This window comes from Podarcis erhardii (assembly GCF_964252035.2).
Source record: "Podarcis erhardii genome assembly, chromosome: 17".
Taxonomy (NCBI): domain Eukaryota; kingdom Metazoa; phylum Chordata; class Lepidosauria; order Squamata; family Lacertidae; genus Podarcis; species Podarcis erhardii.
Genome location: NC_138515.1, coordinates 11,322,576 through 11,342,276, shown reverse-complemented (window position 1 = coordinate 11,342,276; position 19,701 = coordinate 11,322,576). Strand labels below are relative to the sequence as shown.

The following is a 19,701-nucleotide window of genomic DNA, read 5'->3' as shown; positions in this document are numbered from 1 at the left end:
TGTGTTGTGTATGGACCTATTAGGTCCATAAATTACCATATAGTTGTATTCATCACACAAAAACAGTGACAATTTGTTGTTGACAAAGGACAGCTGGACATATAAAGAAGAAGAAGAAGAGTTTGGATTTGATATCCCGCTTTATCGCTACCCGAAGGAGTCTCAAAGCGGCTAACATTCTCCTTTCCCTTCCTCCCCCACAAAAAACACTCTGTGAGGTGAGTGAGAGATGTGTGACTAGCCCAAGGACACCCAGCAGCTGCATGTGGAGGAGTGGAGACGTGAACCCGATTCCCCAGATTACGAATCTACCGCTCTTAACCACTACACCACACTGGCTATAAAGGGCCCCATTACCTTCAGGAGCTGCTGAGGGCCTCATCAAACCTCAATCTGGCCCTGGTTTTATATGCTGGTTTCCCCTTTCAGCAGGAGCCCTTTGTATCTCCTGGGATGCTGCTCTGCTGAGTCTCTTAGTACAAGGAGCCCCCTGTAGACGTGATCTCTGAAGATCTTCCAATCTCCTCTTTTGCTGTGCTGCTTACCTTCAATCTCCTCAATGGTCTTTCTGCTTTCCTTACACTTTTTCTCATGAACATCTCTCTCTTGATGGCTGTTCTCCACTGTTTGACAGTCGCTTGTTCTCTCGAATTCTTTGCCCTTTCTTCCTCACTGCCCCGTGGGCTTGGAAGTGCCTGCTAGGAGGCCTGCCCTCTCTCTCACGCCCTTCCAGTCCTTCTCCAAACCCCACCCTTTCCCCGAAATCTTGGACTCGACCCCCTTTGTGCCCATGCTCTGATTCCGGAAGCAGCCAGTGTTCTGCGCTACAGATGTTGCTGCCCTCTGCCTACCATCATCCCTGACCATTGGGCTTCCCAGCAGAGGCTGGGAGGTGTGGGGGACTCCCTGGTCCTGAATGGGGCAACTGTGTTCCTGAAGGACCAGGTGTGCAGCCTGGGAGTCATTCTGGACTCACAGCTGTCCATGGAGGCACAGATTAATTCTGTGTCCAGGGTGTTTGTCTACCAGCTCCATCTGGTACACAGGCTGAGACCCTCCCTGCCCGTAGACTGTTGCCAGATTGGTACATGCTCTGGTTATCTCCCGCTTAGACTACTGCAATGTGCTCTAAGTGGGGCTACCTTTGAAGGTGACCCAGAAACTGCAACTAAACCAGAATGCGGCAGCTAGACTGGTGACTGGGAGCAGCCACCGAGACCACATAACACTGGTCTTGAAAGGCCTACACTGGCTCCCAATATGTTTCCAGGCACAATTCAAAGTGTTGGTGCTGACCTTGAAAGCCCTAAACGGCCTCGGTCCAGTATACCTGAAGGAGTGTCTCCACCCCCATCATTCAGCCCGGACACTGAGATCCAGCGCCGAGGGCCTCTGGCAGTTCCCTCACTGCAAGAAGTGAGGTTACAGGGAGCCAGGCAGAGGGCCTTCTCAGTGGTGGCGCCTGCTCTGCAGAATACCCTCCCATCAGATGGCAAGGAGATAAACAACTATCTGACTTTTAGAAGACATCTGAAGGCAGCCTTGTTTAGGGAAGTTTTAAATGTTTGATCTTTTATTGTGTTTTTAATATTCTGTTGAGAGCCGCCCAGAGTGGGTGGGGTATAAATAACAAATTATTATTATTATTATTATTATTATTATTATTATTATTATTTATTAATATCATCATCATCATCATCATTGGAGCTGGAGTCCAGCATCACCTTGAGGATACCAACTGGGCACCCAGGCTCTGCTTCTGCGACTCAGCCTAAGGATTTGAGAAGGAAAGAAGCACAAGGTTCCCCTCTGCCTCTGCTTCTTCTGCTGTCTCCCCCCCCCCCCCGTGTCAAATTTTAGAGTTGATGGCTGCACACAGAACGATGACAAGCCACAAGTGGGACAGAGACCACATCTCTGCTTTGCCTGTTTTGCATTTCACACCGTCAGCCTCCCCCTGGTGGTAGGAAAAAGAGAGCAAAGCTGTATTTTCTTGAGTACTGCTTGGACAACGATTGCAGAAACAAGAAAGTCTCTCAGTGCACACCCTTAGATTAAATGGAGTAATTCTTCCTCCCACACAAATGTACATTTTTGAAGCCAAGTGTGAGGAACCTTTGGCCCTCCAAATGTTGCTGAGCTTCAGCTATTCTCAACCCCAGGAAGTCTGGCCAAAGGGCAGGGATTAAGGAGCTCGAGGCAGGAGACCTAGTGCCTCCTGATTCTATCCTCAAAACAACCGTGCAAGGTAGGTCAGGCTGAGGGAAGGTTTGAACCTTGGTCTCACCAAACTTTGGCCAGCACCCAGATCACTACCTCACAGGGTCCCTTGGAATGACAGTGCTATGTCGCTGTTTTCATACTGTTTGCAAACCCCGAAACACCCCAGAATGTTTGGAACTGCTGAAATGAAGAGCTTTATCTTTGCTGGAATTAAAAGGGACCAGTGTGTGATCTAGCAACTCAAAGCACGCAAGAAAATTAGAGAATTCTTCCCGGCATTTTCAGCTGCATAGAACTTAGAACTTTCTCAATTCTGACATTTTAAAGCTTCAGTTTTTATTTATTTGGCTTTTTTTACCTCTTCAGATCTACCTGACATTTTCAAATATTCCTCTTTTAAAATGGAGGAATCTGCTCTGTGGGAACATGCACTGACATTTGCAGTTCGGTTTATCGTCCTCTTGCACTGATGTAAGCTAATCATGTTTCTCAGCTGAATGGCAGTAGGGGAATATCCCATTTGCCCTGAGCCTTAATTCAGAGAAAGCAATGTATATATATTTTTTCCCTGGCTTCTTTAACACCTGCTCACAAGTGTTTGCTGGCTCTGTGTCCTGATTGGTGGGCCTTGTATTTGCCATCACCATGTAGATAACAAGCCTTCATGCAGAGAATGATGGATTGTCTGGCTCCCTGGCAGAGCTCATTTAAAACTCTGCAGGGCAAAGACAAGTGTGTTGGGCATTGGTCTACTGCCTTAGTAGAAGTTTATGCAACACTTAACAGAGAAGTTGTCACTTTCCAGAGTCTTTAGCTAGTGAGTAACAGGCAGGACGTGGGTGGCGCTATGGGTTAAACCACAGAGCCTAGGACTTGCCAATCAGAAGGTCGGCAGTTCGAATCCCTGCGACGGGGTGAACTCCCATTGCTTGGTCCCAGCTCCAGCCAACCTAGCCAACCTGCCAACCTAGCAGTTTGAAAGCACTTCAAGTGCAAGTAGATAAATAGGTACCGCTCTGGCAGGAAGGTAAATGGCATTTCCATGCGCTGCTCTGGTTCACCAGAAGTGGCTTAGTCATGCCACATGACCCAGAAGCTGTACGCCGGCTCCCTCGGCCAATAAAGCGAGATGAGCGCCACAACCCCAGAGTCATCCATGACTGGACCTAACAGTCAGGGCTCTCTTTACCTTTATCCTTTACCCCACTATAAAGAGACAAGTACACCAGTACAAGCCCATTGTATTTAGCTTGGTAGCGTATAGCCAGCCAGTGCCATTCTTTCCGCAGTGGTATAAAGAGTGTTTGGAGGTGGGACCCAGACAACTAGAATTGACTCACTTTGCTAGGTCATGGAAACATTATTCCAGTCATTGAAAGGCTACACACACACAGCTAGGGTAACAAAAGACCTCCCTTTGATGAGCATAAAGGTAAAGGGACCCCTGACCATTAGGTCCAGTCGTGGCCGACTCTGGGGTTGTGGCGCTCATCTCGCTTTATTGGCTGAGGAAGCAGGCGTACAGCTTCTGGATCATGTGGCCAGCATGACTAAGCCGCTTTTGGCGAACCAGAGCAGCACACGGAAACACCGTTTACCTTCCCGCTGGAGCAGTACCTATTTATCTACTTGCACTTTGACGTACTTTCGAACTGCTGGGTTGGCAGATGTGTAGGGTACTTTCAACAGTGACTTGCTGATTCAAATAGATACTGCTAGGAAGTGTTCGTAAGCAGCTGAGAAAAAGCCCTTTTTCTCCTTAGTTTTGTCGAGTGTGAATCTGCAGTGAAACTGTACACCGGCTCCCTCGGCCAATAAAGTGAGATGAGCGCCGCAACCCCAGAGTCAGCCATGACTGGACCTAATGGTCAGGGGTCCCTTTACCTTTTTAACAGGCAGAAATTCAACAGGCAGAGCTTTCCCATCCCTGAATTGCCACACTCAAAAGAGCTTTGTTTGTTGTCTTTCTCTTTGCTTGGCAGCAGCTAAAAGCACAAAATCTTTACTGGGAAGAGGCAGTCATGAGGGACAAGTGAATCTGTCAGTTTAGGCTTCTCTCGGCTTCCTCACTTTCCCAGCCTTCAGTTCAATTCATCACTTATCCACATCAGTTTGTAATATTATTTTTTAATTCAAATCAAATATCTTTATTGTGGTCCATAGACCCACAAAACAATTTCGAAACAAAATACAGTTAAAATTACCAAACAACAGGCAAAAGAGAGTGAGGTAGTCATTTTGTTATGTCTAGAGTGTGATGGTCTGTTTCTTGCGACCTCAGAAATAAACTTTGCCATGGTCAGTGTAATATCATTTGACCTATCCTCCAGAAGGTATTTACCAATATGGGAGGCTTCAGATTTTCCCGGCAAGTTTGCTGGTAAGGCCATGAAACATCAGTTAAAAACATCAGTCGCAGCAACTAAATCATTCACCCGGCAGCGTAGCAAGAAAACAAACAGAATAATTCAGCACTAGATAAAATAGCAAGATAATAAAACTGATAAATAAAGATGGGGGACACCCCATCTTACTCTCCAAAGCCTGCAGTTGAGCCCAGGATCTTAGGTCATTCCCACTATGCGTTTGAAGCTCACCACTTCCCCCAAAGAATCTTGGGAACTGTAGTTTTCCCCTTGCAGAGCTACAATTTCCAGCTGCCTTAACAAACTACTTTCCAGGAATCTTTGGAGGGAACGTGTGTGCTTTCCATGTATGCTGTGAATGTGCCCTTTGAATCACAGAAGATTCACTCTCTTTGGTGCAAATCTAACAGGCCAGCTTTCATGTGACCCAAGAGATCAAATCAGCACACTCATTTTATAGGCTTGTGTCCAGCCTGGAGGAAAACTGCCCTCCCCAAAGCAAATGTAAGAAAGCATATTTATCCCAGAAGGGGTTTGTGTGACGTTTGAAAGAGAGGGAAAACAGCAGGGAGCATCACGGCACATGAAACAAGCAATGGGAGAACTGTCCTCAGCTCAGCTGAGCTTTCATGAGCTTTCATTGCAAGCCTTTTTGGGGGTTGGGGAAAGAAACCTAAACTGTGTCAAATAATTCCTTCCCTCCTCATCCTCTTGACACTTCTGGTTCTGTCCGCATGGATCTTATGGGTTTTCTTCTTTCCTTTTCCCCACATCTTGCTGACAGATGGGGCTTCCAGAGGTCCGAGGAGCTGATCAGCTCTTCAGCTGCTTAGCAGTGCTTTAGTTTCTGATTCTCCGTAACTATTCACTAGGCCAGTGTGCACCTTCTTGAATTATTTCCATTGCCAAGTCACAGTTGCTTTATTTGAATAACGCTTCCCTATGTATACTACCCACAACAAAGCCAAGGGGGCAGGAAAACATCACCCATAAATCTCCCCACAATGCATTGTTATCTAGAGCATCTCTCTGGGGCAAAGAGCCACATGGAAATTCAATGCCTCCCCACCCAGCCCCACTGCCAAAACTAAACAAACACACCCAGGAGCGTTTTAAAATCTGAGCGGGGCAACAAAAACCAAGCAGACTCTTTGCAATGAACAATTCAACAAGAACTGGCCCAAACAGAGAGAAGATAGGCACCAAACAAAAGGGCACTTGCATGATCAGATATTACAGAGTTCCAGGTTGTTTGTTCATGGCAAGCATTTGGGGAATTGTGCCAGTAAATATTTGACATTCAGTCCAACCCACAAGTCAGATTTAAGCTGCCAGGGAGCCCAGTCTCCGCAAAGCAGCTGTGTCAGAGTGAGGGGGGAGAAGGAGAAAAGCTTGCCGTCCGCACTAAGTCCTCGTGCACAAATATAGTTTTCCATCAAAAGCAATGGGGTGGGAGAAAATTCCCTTCCAGCTTACTGTATTTTTTGCTCTATAAGACTCACTTTTCCCCTCCTAAAAAGTAAGGGGAAATGTGTGTGCATCTTATGGAGTGAATGCAGGCTGTGCAGCTATCACAGAAGCCAGAACAGCAAGAGGGATTGCTGCTTTCACTGCGCAGCGATCCCTCTTGCTGTTCTGGCTTCTGAGATTCAGAATATTTTTTTCCTTGTTTTCCTCCTCCAAAAACTAAGTGCGTCTTGTGGTCTGGTGCATCTTATAGAGCAAAAAATATGGTAATCCTATGACACACTCTGCTACTGCAAGCAGAATATCTTTGATAGAATATGGCATACAAGTTTTGACACAAAATTCCCCCTGAGCCAGAGCTCAGCAAAACAGCCTCATGCCACCAGTACCAGGACTTTCGCTAACCGAGATCTCCACCGAAATGGATCCCTAGAGGCAGCACTGCCAGGGATTCTCACCTGAGACTTTGGAGAGGCTCTGCTAGTTAGTGTAGAGCATCCTTTCCCAATCATAAATTCACTTCTCCACATTGCCACATCAGTTTGCAAAAATAATAATAATAATAATCAAATCCTCGTAAAAATTCTTCATGCAAATTTCTCCTTCTATAACTCAACGCTGTCTGCAATTCTGCTTAATGCACATGTTTGCAATTATATATATATATATATATATATATATATATATATATATATATATATATAATTTATATACCACCCTTCATCAAAAGATCTCAGGGCAGTTCCCAGAATAGAATACAGGATAAAAATAATGCATTTTTGTATTTACTCTCACTAATATATGGATTTTTATGCACAATCTGCCCCAGTGTATGCATTTTCGTGAGATTCTGCACTGCACTGCAGATTTCAAAAGATGTCTGCTCATGTAACTGCTTCAGAACGTGAAAATCTGGCAAGCTCACCTGTAAATGAAACCCAACTTAAATCCCCATCCCCTAGCTGCCATATACGGAGTCAGGCTGTTGGTTCATTGAGCTCCATACTTCCAGCTCTGGCCGGCAGCTGCTCTCCAGGGTTTCAAGGAAGAGTCTCTCCCAACCGGATCGGGAGATGCCAGGAATTGACCTTGGGACCTTGTGCCTTCAGAGTGTGTTCTCTGTCCATTGAGTTCTGGCCCTTCCCTTGTGCACGATGCTTGCCTGCCACTTCGGATGCTTCACCTTGAGGTGTTTTCTCCAGGTGGGCAACTTCATCTTTAAGCTCCGTTAGGTACACACAAGGGGTTGGATGATGATCAGAGCACTGTCTCCTCAGCACACAAACAGACACACACCCTGGAAATTCAGAAGCAAGTTAATCCAAATTCCGAGAAGCGGAATTGTAATCCTTTATAATTAAGCAAGGATGCATATAATGACATGCTTTGCATAATTTATTCACCCTTTTGCAAGTCAAAGCAGGGAGAAAAGAGCTACCTTTTTGCAGCTCCACCTGATGAATCTGACACTGGAAATTCTGGATCGTCGGCCTCTGGCCTCTGAGATTTGACCAGGCATTGTCAAATCGCTGTCAACTTCAAGTCTTGTCTTCATAGCCTTGACGTCTAGAAACCTGATCTAAAAACAAAAGAACGAAAGCTGGCATTTTGCAGTTGCTGAGTTCTGCAGTCAATGTCAATTTATGCGCAGCAATGTTTGCTACCCTTGTTTTACATAATATTTGACATTAACACTTGCACTGACTCTCAGGAACCCCAGCAAATTTAAGTGTTGGTTTTTCTGCCTGTAAAATGGGCTGTAAACATAAGGAACGGCTCTAAGAGCAGTTGATATACAGAAGAAGAAGACGAAGAGGAGGAGGAGGAGGATGAGGAGGAGGAGGAGGAGGAAGAAAAGATAGGAAATCGGGGATGAGATGAAAGTCTCTTGGATAATTCTGAAAAATATCCATTGTTGCTCCTTCTTAGGAAAGTCTTTTCTGAGTATATGCTATAGAAGCCCTTTGATTTTATTTTTATTAGCAGTAATGACTCTGCTACACTTATTATTATTTTTCGACTGATTATCCACAGATTTCTGGATCCATAATCATTCACGTCACAGATAGAGGGAGCGGAGGCTGAAACAGGATAATAGCCTTTAAATCCCCTTCTCTAAGCACTCAGATCTTCCCTGTCAGCAAGATTAAAGCGGTCAACAGCAGTCCCCATGTGCCTGGATCCCACACTGAGTTTTTGCAACAACTGGAGCTGCTGGTCGGTCGGAAAAGAAACGTAAAACGGCTCCGGCGGCAGATGCTTCGGGCAGGAAGGAGAAGGCAACCAGAAGAAGCTTCGCACCCACCACCGAACACTAAGGGGAAGCATGTGGAACCTTAAGCAAAGAAAGCAGCCTCTGATCTCGGACTATAAAACTGAATCTCGCCCGGGGGCCACCTGGGATGCAACCGTGGGAAGGAATGAAACTGGTCGGACTGGGGGCTTTGGTGCTTCTGACTGGGGATCCCCATTGCAGTTGCCCCAGGACGTTGAGAGCAGCTACTCCTGCTTGGAGGACGAGGAGGAAGAGGGCGAGGAAGAGGAGAAGGGGCTCCCCTCGATGTTTCCCTTCAGCCCAGCCTTCCCAGCTGGAGCCACCACGTCGTCCTCCGTCCTCAACATCAACGTGGGCGGGCAAAGCTACCGCCTGACGTACCAGGCAGTGGCCATCTACCCCACCACCCGCCTGGGCCGCTTGGCCACTTCCACCGACCGCTGGCACCAGCTGGGCCTCTGCGATGACTATGCGGCACAGGGAGACGAGTACTTCTTTGACCGGGACCCAGCCGTCTTCCAGCTGGTCTACAACTTCTACGCCTCCGGGGTGCTGCGGGTGCGGGACGAGCTGTGTCCCCGCAGCTTCCTGGAGGAGCTGAGCTACTGGGGGGTCCGCCTCAAGTACACGCCCCGCTGCTGCCGCATCTGCTTCGAGGAGAGGCGGGATGAGCTGAATGAGCAGCTCAAGGTGCAGCGGGAGCTGCGGGCCCAGGCGGCTGTGCAGGAGAGCGAGCACCTCTTCCGCCACATGCGCTACGCCGAGCATCGCTGGCGCCTGTGGAACCTCATGGAGAAGCCCTTCTCCTCCACCACGGCCAAAGCCATGGGGGTGGCCTCCAGCTTTTTCGTGCTCATCTCGGTGGTGGCGCTGGCTCTCAACACGGTGGAGGAGATGCAGCACAGGGACAAGGCCACCCAGGAGAGGAGGCCCTTGCTGGAGCACGTGGAGACCTTCTGCATCGCCTTCTTCACCCTAGAGTACGTGCTGCGGCTGGTCTCCACCCCGGACATCCGCTGCTTTGTCAGCAGCGCCCTCAACGCCGTGGACCTCATCGCCATCCTGCCCCTGTACCTCCAGCTCCTCCTGGAGCGCTTCGTGGATGAGGACCAGCCTCGCGGGCAAGGCTCCCAGCACGAAAATGACATAGAGAAAGTGGGGCGGGTGGGGAAGGTGGGGCAGGTGTTGCGCATCATGCGCCTCATGCGCATTTTCCGTATCCTGAAGCTGGCTCGCCATTCGACGGGCCTGCGTGCATTTGGCTTCACGCTGCGCCAGTGCTACCAGGAGGTGGGCTGCCTCCTGCTCTTCATTGCGCTGGGGATCTTTGCCTTCTCCGCCATGGTCTACACTGTGGAACACGATGTCTCCAGCACAAACTTCACCAGCATCCCCCATGCCTGGTGGTGGGCTGCCGTAAGTACCTCCCTGGCAATGTGATGCTCGTTCCTCCCCCCCCCCTCTCGCTTGCAAGCGTGCCTGTTTTGGAAGCGGCAGGGTCCCCCCCCCCCCATGCCTGGCTTTCCAAACATCTGTTCAGAGTGTTGACTTTACAGAACATGCATGCATGCACACACACACACCCGTCAGCTGGATGCTTTCCTATAGTAGATCAGGCTAAAATCAGTGCAGCTAAGCTTGAACCGGAGAGCTCTTTGCGGCTGTGCCACAGACTTTGTGCTGCTTCTCGCGGAGAAAGGGGAAGAAGGAAACGAGAAGGGCAAGCACATGTCTGCCTGGCCTTAACTTTGCCGTGACTTATCTGTGCCTACTTGACAGCTTGCTGCTGGTATTTTTGTAGCAGATACATAAGGGAGGCTGTGGGGGTGGTTTCACATTCCTTCCAAAGTGAGTTTACAAAAGCAGCTCTGCTCAGCGGTTTAGCGATGCAATCAGAAGGGGGCACATATTAGCTCACACCCAGCAGTTAAAAAGATGAGGCTGGGAATCTGGGAAAAAGGTGAGGCTGGGAATCTGTCCCTACAGAAGTTTTGTTTCATTTCCAAATGTGCCTGTGGATGAACAATTTCGAGATAGGAAAATAAGAGCAGCTGACCGTCACAAGGCTTTCCAGACAGCTGGTGATCGCAGCTACAGCAGATCCCAAAATGATTTTTTTAAAATTGCATTTGCCCTGAGCCAGCCACAGACAAAAATAACAAAACGGGAAGACCCTCTGGCTCAGTTGCTTGTAATGCAATATGGAGCTTATAATTTATAGGTCTCTAGTTGAAATGCATCCTAAGCCACCAGGGATGGGGAAATGGACATTCCTTCTAGCGCAGCTGGAGGAATCAGGAGGTCTTAGTAGCCCAAGGACAGAGGCTCATCCTGCAAATAGTTCAGCAATAAGAGCACAGGAACAAAGCCTTCCATTGACTGGGACATCGAGCTCAGGGTTGACTACACTGGCAGCTGATCTTCAGGCTTTCAAACAGGGTCTCTCCCCATTCCTACCTGGAGTTGCCAGCACCAAGCTGCATACAGAGCTCTGCCCCCTGAGTTTACGGATTTTCCATATTGCTTTGGTGTCCAAAGTCTTTGCTGAGTCACCAGCACTAATCAAATATGAAGGCAACAAGGCGACCACTTAACTAAAACAAAAAACCCTGTTCCTTGTGCCTGAGTCCACATTCTTCCCATGGGAACTTCCCTGCATATGGCAGAATGTTGGCACGTGTGAAAGATGGTGCATGGGATTCATATAGTTTTCAGCAGCACAAACAGCTCCTGTGATCAAACTCATTCTGTGTGACGTGACCTTGATTGACCCCTTTGGATAGGTAAATAAATCCAAGTTTGGAGCAGGTTCAGGGGGTGTTAACTTTGGACAGCAGATTATGTAAACAGACTTGTGAGCAGAAACTAGAAGTGCTACAGAAACTAGAGAAGCTATAGAATATAAATTGCATCCTGCCAATTTATGAAAGCATGTTAGAGCTTAGCTGGAAAGCTCTTCTAATAACCCTTCCCCTTTGAGGCTAATATATATGGTGTGTGGGGATAGATAGATGATAGAGATAGATAGATAGATATAGATAGATAGATAGATATAGATGATAGATAGAGATGATAGATAGATAGATAGATAGATAGATAGATAGATAGATAGATAGATGATAGATAGATAGATGATAGATAGATGATAGATAGATATAGATAGATGATAGATAGATAGATAGATAGATAGAGAAGAGAGAGAGATGATAGAAGAAGAAGAAGAGGAGGAGGAGGAGGAGTTTGTATTTGATATCCCGCTTTATCACTACCCGAAGGAGTCTCAAAGCGGCTAACATTCTCCTTTCCCTTCCTCCCCCACAACAAACACTCTGTGAGGTGAGTGGGGCTGAGAGACTTCAGAGAAGTGTGACTAGCCCAAGGTCACCCAGCAGCTGCATGTGGAGGAGCGGAGACACGAACCCGGTTCCCCAGATTACGAGTCTACCGCTCTTAACCACTACACAACACTAGATAGACGATAGATGATAGATAGATAGATGATAGATAGATAGATAGATAGATAGATAGATAGATAGATAGATGATAGATAGATGATAGATAGCTGATAGCTGATAGATAGATAGATGATAGATGATAGATAGGTAGATAGATAGATAGATAGATAGATAGATAGATAGATAGATAGATGATAGATAGATGATAGCTGATAGATAGATAGATGATAGATGATAGATAGATAGATAGATAGATAGATAGATAGATAGATAGATAGACAGATAGACAGAGATAAATGATAGATAGATAGATAGATAGATAGATAGATAGATAGATAGACAGATAGACAGAGATAAATGATAGATAGATAGATGATGATAGATAGATGAAAGAGAGAGAGAGAGAGAGAGAGATTATGAAAATGGTCATCCATTAGCTGCTAAGTATATTCATTTTAGGCAATTGTGATTAATCTAGAAAGAAGTATATTGTTTCCACAAATGAACCCTCAAGTCCTGCAACATCGGGGGGGGGGGCACTGTTCTAAAGGGAGTGGCCTGCTTGGAGGTCAAAGGTTTCCCACCTCTGGCTTAGCAGGTATTATTCTGGGAAGAAAAACGACAATCACACGGTAACTTGCAACCACCCCATACATTGAAAGCACTCTTGCACAACTTTTAACAGTCAAGGCTTCCCCCAAAGAATCAGGGTAGGAGATGCCCTCTTAGAACTGTGATTCCAGCACCTATAAACTGTTCCCGGGGTTCTTCGGGGGGAGGCAGCACTCTGAAAGTGGTAGAAGTGTTTCAAATGAATGTTGTGGGTGTGACCAATGAACACCAGCAATGGGAACAACTCCAGCATGAGGCTGCAGGCAGAGCTTTTCTTCTAGGAAAAAAAGTGCTGGTATTGCATGTCCTTGAGAAGCCCCAGAAAAAAGCACTGGTTGCAGGAATGTCTATCTATACCCATCTTCTCATGATAATCCTGCTGGTTGGTCTGGGCTGGTGGCTGTTGGCTGTTGGCATAACGAACCCTCCCAAACTCCAAATCCCACTCTCCTTCGTCTTCCCCATGCTCCAACAGTGGAGCAGATGCCCCTACCCCATGGTTGAATCCTGCACCGCTGCAGACACCTGTAGACAACAGCAGCACCTAGTTCTGCGTGCGTATTTTTCACTTGGCCCAGTCAAGGTGAGGAGGACCAAAGCAGGTGCCAAGAGCCGGGAGACAAGCTGGGAAAAGAGAGCGGTGCCCAAGTGGGGGAAAGTGGCTGGGGAGGGAGGCACCAACTTGCAGAAAATATTGGGGTCTAACCCCCCAAAATATTTTATTGGGAGGCAAAGGGACCAGGGCCCCACAGAGTTGATGCCTATCCTTCCTCCGATCCTCATCCCACCAAGGCATAAAGAAACACACATGAAAAATTCCCTACCAGGACTCCTGGCTCTTTCATCTGGCTGTTTATTTTCGGAGATCTCCTGCATTAACATTCAATTCCAGTGAGTTAATTTCCATCAGGCCACAAAACTAATCCCTTTTAGACCATCAAATGCGCCAGGTGCATCTGACAAATAAGCTTGCTTGCTGCAGGCTCAGGGAGGGAGCAGGACGTTTCACTCATCTGAAACATCAGGCTCCTTTTTTCTTTGGGGGGAAAGAGGAAAATGCCCTCCCCACTGTATGGCTGCCTTTCCAGTGAATATTGCACTGGATGCTGCCAGACAGAAGCCAAGGCACTAAAAAGGGAAGGAGAGCCCAATGCACATTCCATCTGGAGCCATTTCTTTCACTGTTTTCTCAATATCTCTATAATACCTTGGCATGGGCTATAATAACAATTGCAGGATAAGGTCAGCAGAAAGACAAATGCAAAGTGAGACGCCATTCTTCGGACAAAACAGGTCAGTGCCGGGTTCCCAACACTCGACTCTTCCACCACCATCCACCCATCTCTGCTTTCCCCCATCTCTTGCAGCTTTAAGGGTCCCTGAAAACAGGGGGGAAATTCAGCTCCTTGTTTTGTTCTGGCCTCGTCTTCCTCCACCAACCCCGTCCACCCTGCAAACATTCCTCCCATAGGTAGAGCAGAGGGGGAGAGCCCAACGTGTACTTAGGGAGACAGCAGAACCAAGAACCTTGACAGCCTGGATACGGTGACTGGGAGTGGCCACCGGGACCACATAACACCGGTCCTGAGAGATCTGCATTGGCTCCCAGTACGTTTTCAAGCACAATTCAAAGTGTTGGTGCTGATCTTTAAAGCCCTAAACGGCCTCAGTCCAGTATATCTGAAGGAGCGTCTCCACCCCCATCGTTCAGCCCGGACACGAGATCCAGCGCTGAGGGCCTTCTGGTGGTTCCCTCATTGCGAGAAGTGAGGTTACAGGGAACCAGACAGAGGGCCTTCTCGGTAGTGGCGCCCACTCTGTGGAACACCCTCCCTTCAGATGTGAAGGAAATAAGCAGCTATCTTCTCTTTAAAAGACATCTGAAGGCAGCCCTGTTTAGGGAAGTTTTTAATATTTAATGCTGTATTGTTTTTAACACTTGATGGGGAGCTGCCCAGAGTGGCTGGGGAAACTCAGCCAGAATGGCGGGGTATAAATAATAAATTATTATTATTATATTACGGGAAGGAGGCGCTGCTGCCCTGTCATTTTTCATGAATGAGAGACCAGGGAGAAACAAAAGGTGACTGGCTTGTTGTTTATTACATTCCTATGTGAATTGCCCTGTGGCCTTTTTGGCAAAAGGTGGCAAATAAATGTCTTAAAACAAATGACTCATAAAATAAACGAAGCTCCACCATAATTCTGAAACAGGCACATGGAGCAACATTGACTTCAATGCCAGCATGGAATTGGTTGCAGTTTTCAACCAGTATAGACCAAGGTAAAGGTAAAGGTAAAGGGACCCCTGACCATTAGGTCCAGTCGTGACTGACTCTGGGGTTGCGGCGCTCATCTCGCTTTATTGGCCGAGGGAGCCGGCGTACAGCTTCTGGGTCATGTGGCCAGCATGACTAAGCCGCTTCTGGCGAACCAGAGCAGCGCACAGAAATGCCGTTTACCTTCCCGCCAGAGTGATACTAGCACTTTGACGTGCTTTTGAACTGCTAGGTTGGCAGGAGCAGGGACCGAGCAATGGGAACTCACCCCGTCATGGGGATTCGAACTGCCGACCTCCTGATCAGCAAGTTCTAGGCTCTGTGGTTTAACCCACAGCGCCACCCGCGTCCCTACTCACCAAGGTACGGTGGTCCAAACCTAAACAATAGATCTTGAAAAAGACACTCGGGAAAGACATTCCTAGGACCACGGATGGGGGGGGGGGATAAATGGTCTGAGGGGCCTGCTCCTGTCACCCCCAGCCCCGTCCACCACTGCCTGCTTGCCAGAAAACCAAGGTGTCAAATCAGCAGCTGACAAGGAGCGATGGGGGGAACATTGGATTCAGTTCACATTTAAAGGCGAACTCACCAAACGAAAACACAGCTATCCTTCGACATTTGCATCAATCCGAATTTTGCAATGCAGTTCTCCAGCCAAGTAATTTGTGAAAATGGCATACAAAATGTGTTATATTAGTGGAAAAGGCTTAGTAAAAAACAAATGTAGATTAGGCAAGTTTGTATATGAAATGGTATCACACGAGAAAATTGCAGGGAAATGCTGGTGAATTTTCATGAGGATTTTGTTTGTTTGTTTGGAAAATTCACAAACTGATGTATAACTATAGAGAACTGAATTTAGGATTGGGGAAATGAGAAACCGACATTGACGTGCTTGGCCATCTTTACTGAGGACACTGCTGTGGCTCAGATGTTTCTCAGACACACCATCATTGATAGAAAGAGATCATTGTCACGTAAGGGAGAGAAAGGCAGCTAAATGGTGTGCAGTTTATGCATGCATGAGTTCACTGTGTTGGGAAGAAGTGGCAGTTTGAGAATCCCCCCCCCCCATGGGCAGCTTCCTCTGTGCAATCAGGACAAACGCCATCTCTGGTCTTCAGGGATGGGAAGAGCAGAGGCAGATTCTTATATCTATTGCAGAGGAATCTCTCTTTCCAGCACTGAAATGGAGAGGAACAAATTTCGCCTCTGTCCTTCAAAGACCAGTCTCTAAATGACCCCTCTGTCCTCAGCATAGAAAGGTAGCTTGGATGTTCTAAGTAACTGCCTTGTTTTGTGTTTGCTTTTCAAGGTAAGCATTTCTACGGTTGGATATGGAGACATGTGTCCAGAAACCCACCTCGGACGGCTCTTTGCTTTCCTCTGCATCGCTTTCGGGATCATTCTGAACGGAATGCCCATCTCCGTCCTGTACAACAAATTCTCAGACTATTACATCAAGCTGAAAGCCTACGAATACACAGCCATACGCAAAGACAGGGGCAAAGTGGATTTTGCACGGCGAGCCATAAAGAAAATGTCTGAGTGCTGTGGAAACAGGCCAAACCGATTACCAAGAAACAGATACAATTAATACGTTGGACAGAAAAGAGGGATTGGGAGTTGAGAGGTCAACAGATTCCCTCAGGTTTGTCCACAAGTTAACTGGGAGGAAAAGACTGACGGGGGTATAGTGCAAAACTTTTTCTTTTTTTAAAAAAGATACAAATGAAGATAATCCTTCTTAATATTTTGTCTGATAATTGTTATAGCCAGTGTCCAAGCAGCCTCTGGAATCAATTGTATTGTGATCCAGTGAGTGATTCCAAATAAGGATCCGCTTGAGGAAATGAGAAGGAATGCAGTCTTGTTTATTTGATCTGCAAATGCTGTACCACCACTTAGGCTAAGCACCATTACTAGGAAGCAAGAGCCAGTTGATCCTATGAGGCCTACATCTGAGTAAATGTGCAAAGAATTGTGCTGCTTTTTCTGGGTATTTACATATTTGCCAGCATGATGGATGTTGCCTCAAAATCAGAATTTAGTAGACGTTCAAGTAGGAATATATTTGTGTCCTGTACCAGAATTTTATTATTGTCTTGAGGGTGCGTCAAGCACCTTTTGTCTTGTAAATGGATCCGCAGGTACCAAAAACAAGTCATTGTATGAAACTTGAGTATTATTAATGCAGTGGGGAGAGAAGGAAGCAAGTGCTGGTAGCCTCCATTGAGTTGCCACTGCTTCACCCTTGTTCGTTCGTGGGGAGGTGGAGTGTGTCCATTTCAGCTTCTACTTTTCCCCATCTTAAGTTGCTTTCTCCCCATTTCCATATCGGTTTGCCATTAAAACAAACAAAAAAGAGCCCTGATGAAAATTCATCAGCGTTTTCGTTTTTCTTCTATTATACACATTTCTGCAAAGCAATTTCTCCTAATCGATTGCATGTTGTATGTTGTGTTATTTTCACTTGGCGTGTGAATTTTGTGCACACTACTTGGCTGGAGAATTGCATTGCAAGATCTGGAGAATTGTGAATTTTGAAGGACGGCTGTGGTTTGGTTTGCATTTTGTTCCATAAAGTGAAAATTCAGCAGATTTGTCTTTAACTGAAAACTGAATCGGATCCCCTCTCCCTGCCTGCCTGTGCTCCCATCCCAACTCTCTTAGACACCTCCAGCTGAGAGCAGCTTGTCTGTTGCAGCTTGGTGGCTTAAATCAGGATGATGAGAGCATTTCTGCAGATAATAAACAAATATTGTAGGGGCCAAAGACCCCTCGCCCCCCTAGAGTTGGGATGTCTGTCTCCATCATGTTATTTATCCCACAAAGCACAGGGCTGGGACTTGGTTTGTTCCACAAGACCTCCCAGTCAACAAGAACTGCACAACCTGAATTTGCCAGAATTTGATTGAATCCCACACAAATTTAGCCACAGTCTGGAGGCCCCCAGGGAGGGATCTTGTAGGCTAAGTCCTTCTGAGGAGCTGAGACATCAGGTTACAACTTGGGATTCTTGAAGGAAGATTGAAATATGGTTCCTATCCCTCATTTCTTTCTCTTTTTAAAAAAAGATGTCTGGCTTGTAACCCAGCTCTGTAAACTCTGTGATGAATATTACAACAGTCACATTGTAATTATTTTTATTTTTGAATACTCTCCAAGTGTCCATTTTCCACCCAGCTGCATCTCTGTCATTAACAGGAATTATGCTCATTGGTATCCAGTATCTTATGATGGGAGGGCAGTTCAGACATGACAAAGATGAGCATTGTGCTTCTACACTCCCTGCTCTTCTCCTTCCCACTGTAATTTCAAGGTTCACAGGACAGCCAAACAGAGGACTCTGTGGTTTAACTGTGAAACCAAGCCAGGATTCTTGCTAGTGGCCTAGCATGGGTTGCCAGTGCCCAGGGCAAGGCAAGTGCTTGGCAGGGGGTTGGACTCAATGGCCCTTGTGGTCTCTTCCAACTCTATGATTCTATTCTAAGTATCCTCAGTACCACCTGCCGGCGGGCTAGAACAAAGGGGCAATAGCTTGGCAACTGACCTGAGTGGCAACTGCGTCACCCCATGAGTGTTGAGTATGATGGAGAGCAGGATGAGGGACTGGTCGGGAGCGATCCTTCTAAACCCAATGCAGAGGGCACCCAAGCAACCATTCACCGTGCCCAATTCTGCTCCTCAGTCCATCCACATGGACATTAGGAGATTCCCCTTTGGAACTTTGTAGTGCCCCTAAGAAATTTGCATCCAGGGCAATTGCCTGTGTGGCCCCACTGATGCCCCCCTACTGTATTAGATATCTTGAGTTGCAAACAGAGGTTAAACCACAATTTCCTGATTTGGCTATAACAGAAACCGTGGTTTGACAAAACACAACGCTCCTTCTCTGTCTAAGAAATCCAGCCAATATTTATATAGTAAGAATTGCATGTTACCATCTCCCTGTCAAGCTAATAGATGGTTTTTGAAAGTAAAGAGCCTGAAAATCGCAACCCAAGAAAGAGGTAGCAAGTAGCCATTCCTTTGCATCGTTGCGGTATCACTAAAAACTGGGGTTTGTTTGCAACACACTCCTGTCCTCTAAAGTGCAACGGTGAAGGCACCATATAAGCTGTAGGAACTGATGATAAGCGAGAGTGCAAAGAACGGATGCAGAAAACTGATGGGGGGACAATTTGCCAGAAAGCAGGAGGGTGATTATAAACAGCCATTGTCTATTAATAAGCGCAGAAGCAGAACTGATAGGCAAGCAGCACAGGCAAGCCGTACGCATTTCACATTATTGAATTCACTTGGAGCTGCTGAATCTATGTCATCACATTCTAGAAATTAGAATGAAGCACCGTCCGGAAGCCGAGCAAAGACAAGAAATGATGCATCAAATGCAGAATCAAATGCTGTTTGGCAGACAGCGGGAGGCGACACTCGTCTATCAATGGGAAGCAATGAATTAAACCAGCATCACCTCTTGTTTTACCCCAAATATGGCCATCTGCTGTTTTTCATGTCAAAAACAGCACACGGAGGGATGTTTCTGACAGAAAGAGCTGGAGGACATCTTTGTGACAGACTGGGATCTTCTGAATGGGGGAGGATGGGTTTGCAAGCCGCAGTGACAAATATACATCTATGCAAGTGCTGATTTGATTTTGTTCACAGGCTAAGTTGTGCATTCATTTGCACCTGCAGGCACTGTAGAATCTGCACATGTGTTGTTAACTCCCCTTCCAGAACCTGCACGAAAAGGCTACAGAACTACTGTTATCCCCTCGAGTTTCACGGCTGTTTGGCATTACTGTTTATTATGCCCCACCCCATAATTATGTATATAGCTTTCTTGCCGCTGACGAGAGTGGGCTCCAGTCCACAGAAGATTATGCCGCAATAAAGCTTTTCATTTTTAAGGTGCCACAAGACTCTTCTGTTCTCAGATGAAGAAAGCAAAACTCTCTCTCTTAAAGCCCCTCTAGAGCAGCTTAAATGGAGGGAGAGCTGGTGTCTGTTTCAGCAGC

The 19,701-nt window shown here is 46.7% G+C and overlaps 1 protein-coding gene and 1 long non-coding RNA gene across 5 annotated transcripts in view; one reads left to right on the top strand and one right to left on the bottom strand.

The window, feature by feature from the left end:
• The window catches only part of LOC309332550, a 55,135-nt gene extending 44,419 nt beyond the window's left edge, over positions 1-10,716 (bottom strand). The window contains exons 1-3 of one of the 4 annotated variants that reach the window (XR_014152166.1): positions 9,915-10,676; positions 7,495-7,635; positions 1,694-1,957 (exon numbers count right to left, since the gene is read on the bottom strand). This is a non-coding gene — a long non-coding RNA (uncharacterized lncRNA). Of the gene's footprint in view, positions 1-1,693; positions 1,958-7,433; positions 7,636-9,914 lie in introns of those variants that run through there. The other 3 variants (XR_014152164.1, XR_014152165.1, XR_014152163.1) reach the window with 3 other exon arrangements.
• KCNV2 (potassium voltage-gated channel modifier subfamily V member 2) lies at positions 8,004-16,578 on the top strand. The gene is made up of 2 exons (XM_081845239.1): positions 8,004-9,747; positions 15,996-16,578. Exons 1-2 carry the CDS (start codon positions 8,383-8,385, stop codon positions 16,275-16,277), a joined length of 1,647 nt encoding a protein of 548 aa, XP_081701365.1. The 5' UTR covers positions 8,004-8,382; the 3' UTR covers positions 16,278-16,578.
• The last annotated feature ends 3,123 nt before the right edge of the window (positions 16,579-19,701 follow it).

Excerpts from the sequence above, each read along its gene's own strand:
- KCNV2 (XM_081845239.1), top strand. The coding sequence starts at position 8,383 with ATGTGGAACCTTAAGCAAAGAAAGCAGCCTCTGATCTCGGACTATAAA. Across the intron at positions 9,748-15,995 it reads ATGCCTGGTGGTGGGCTGCC|GTAAGCATTTCTACGGTTGG; the intron begins GTAAGTACCTCC and ends TTGCTTTTCAAG.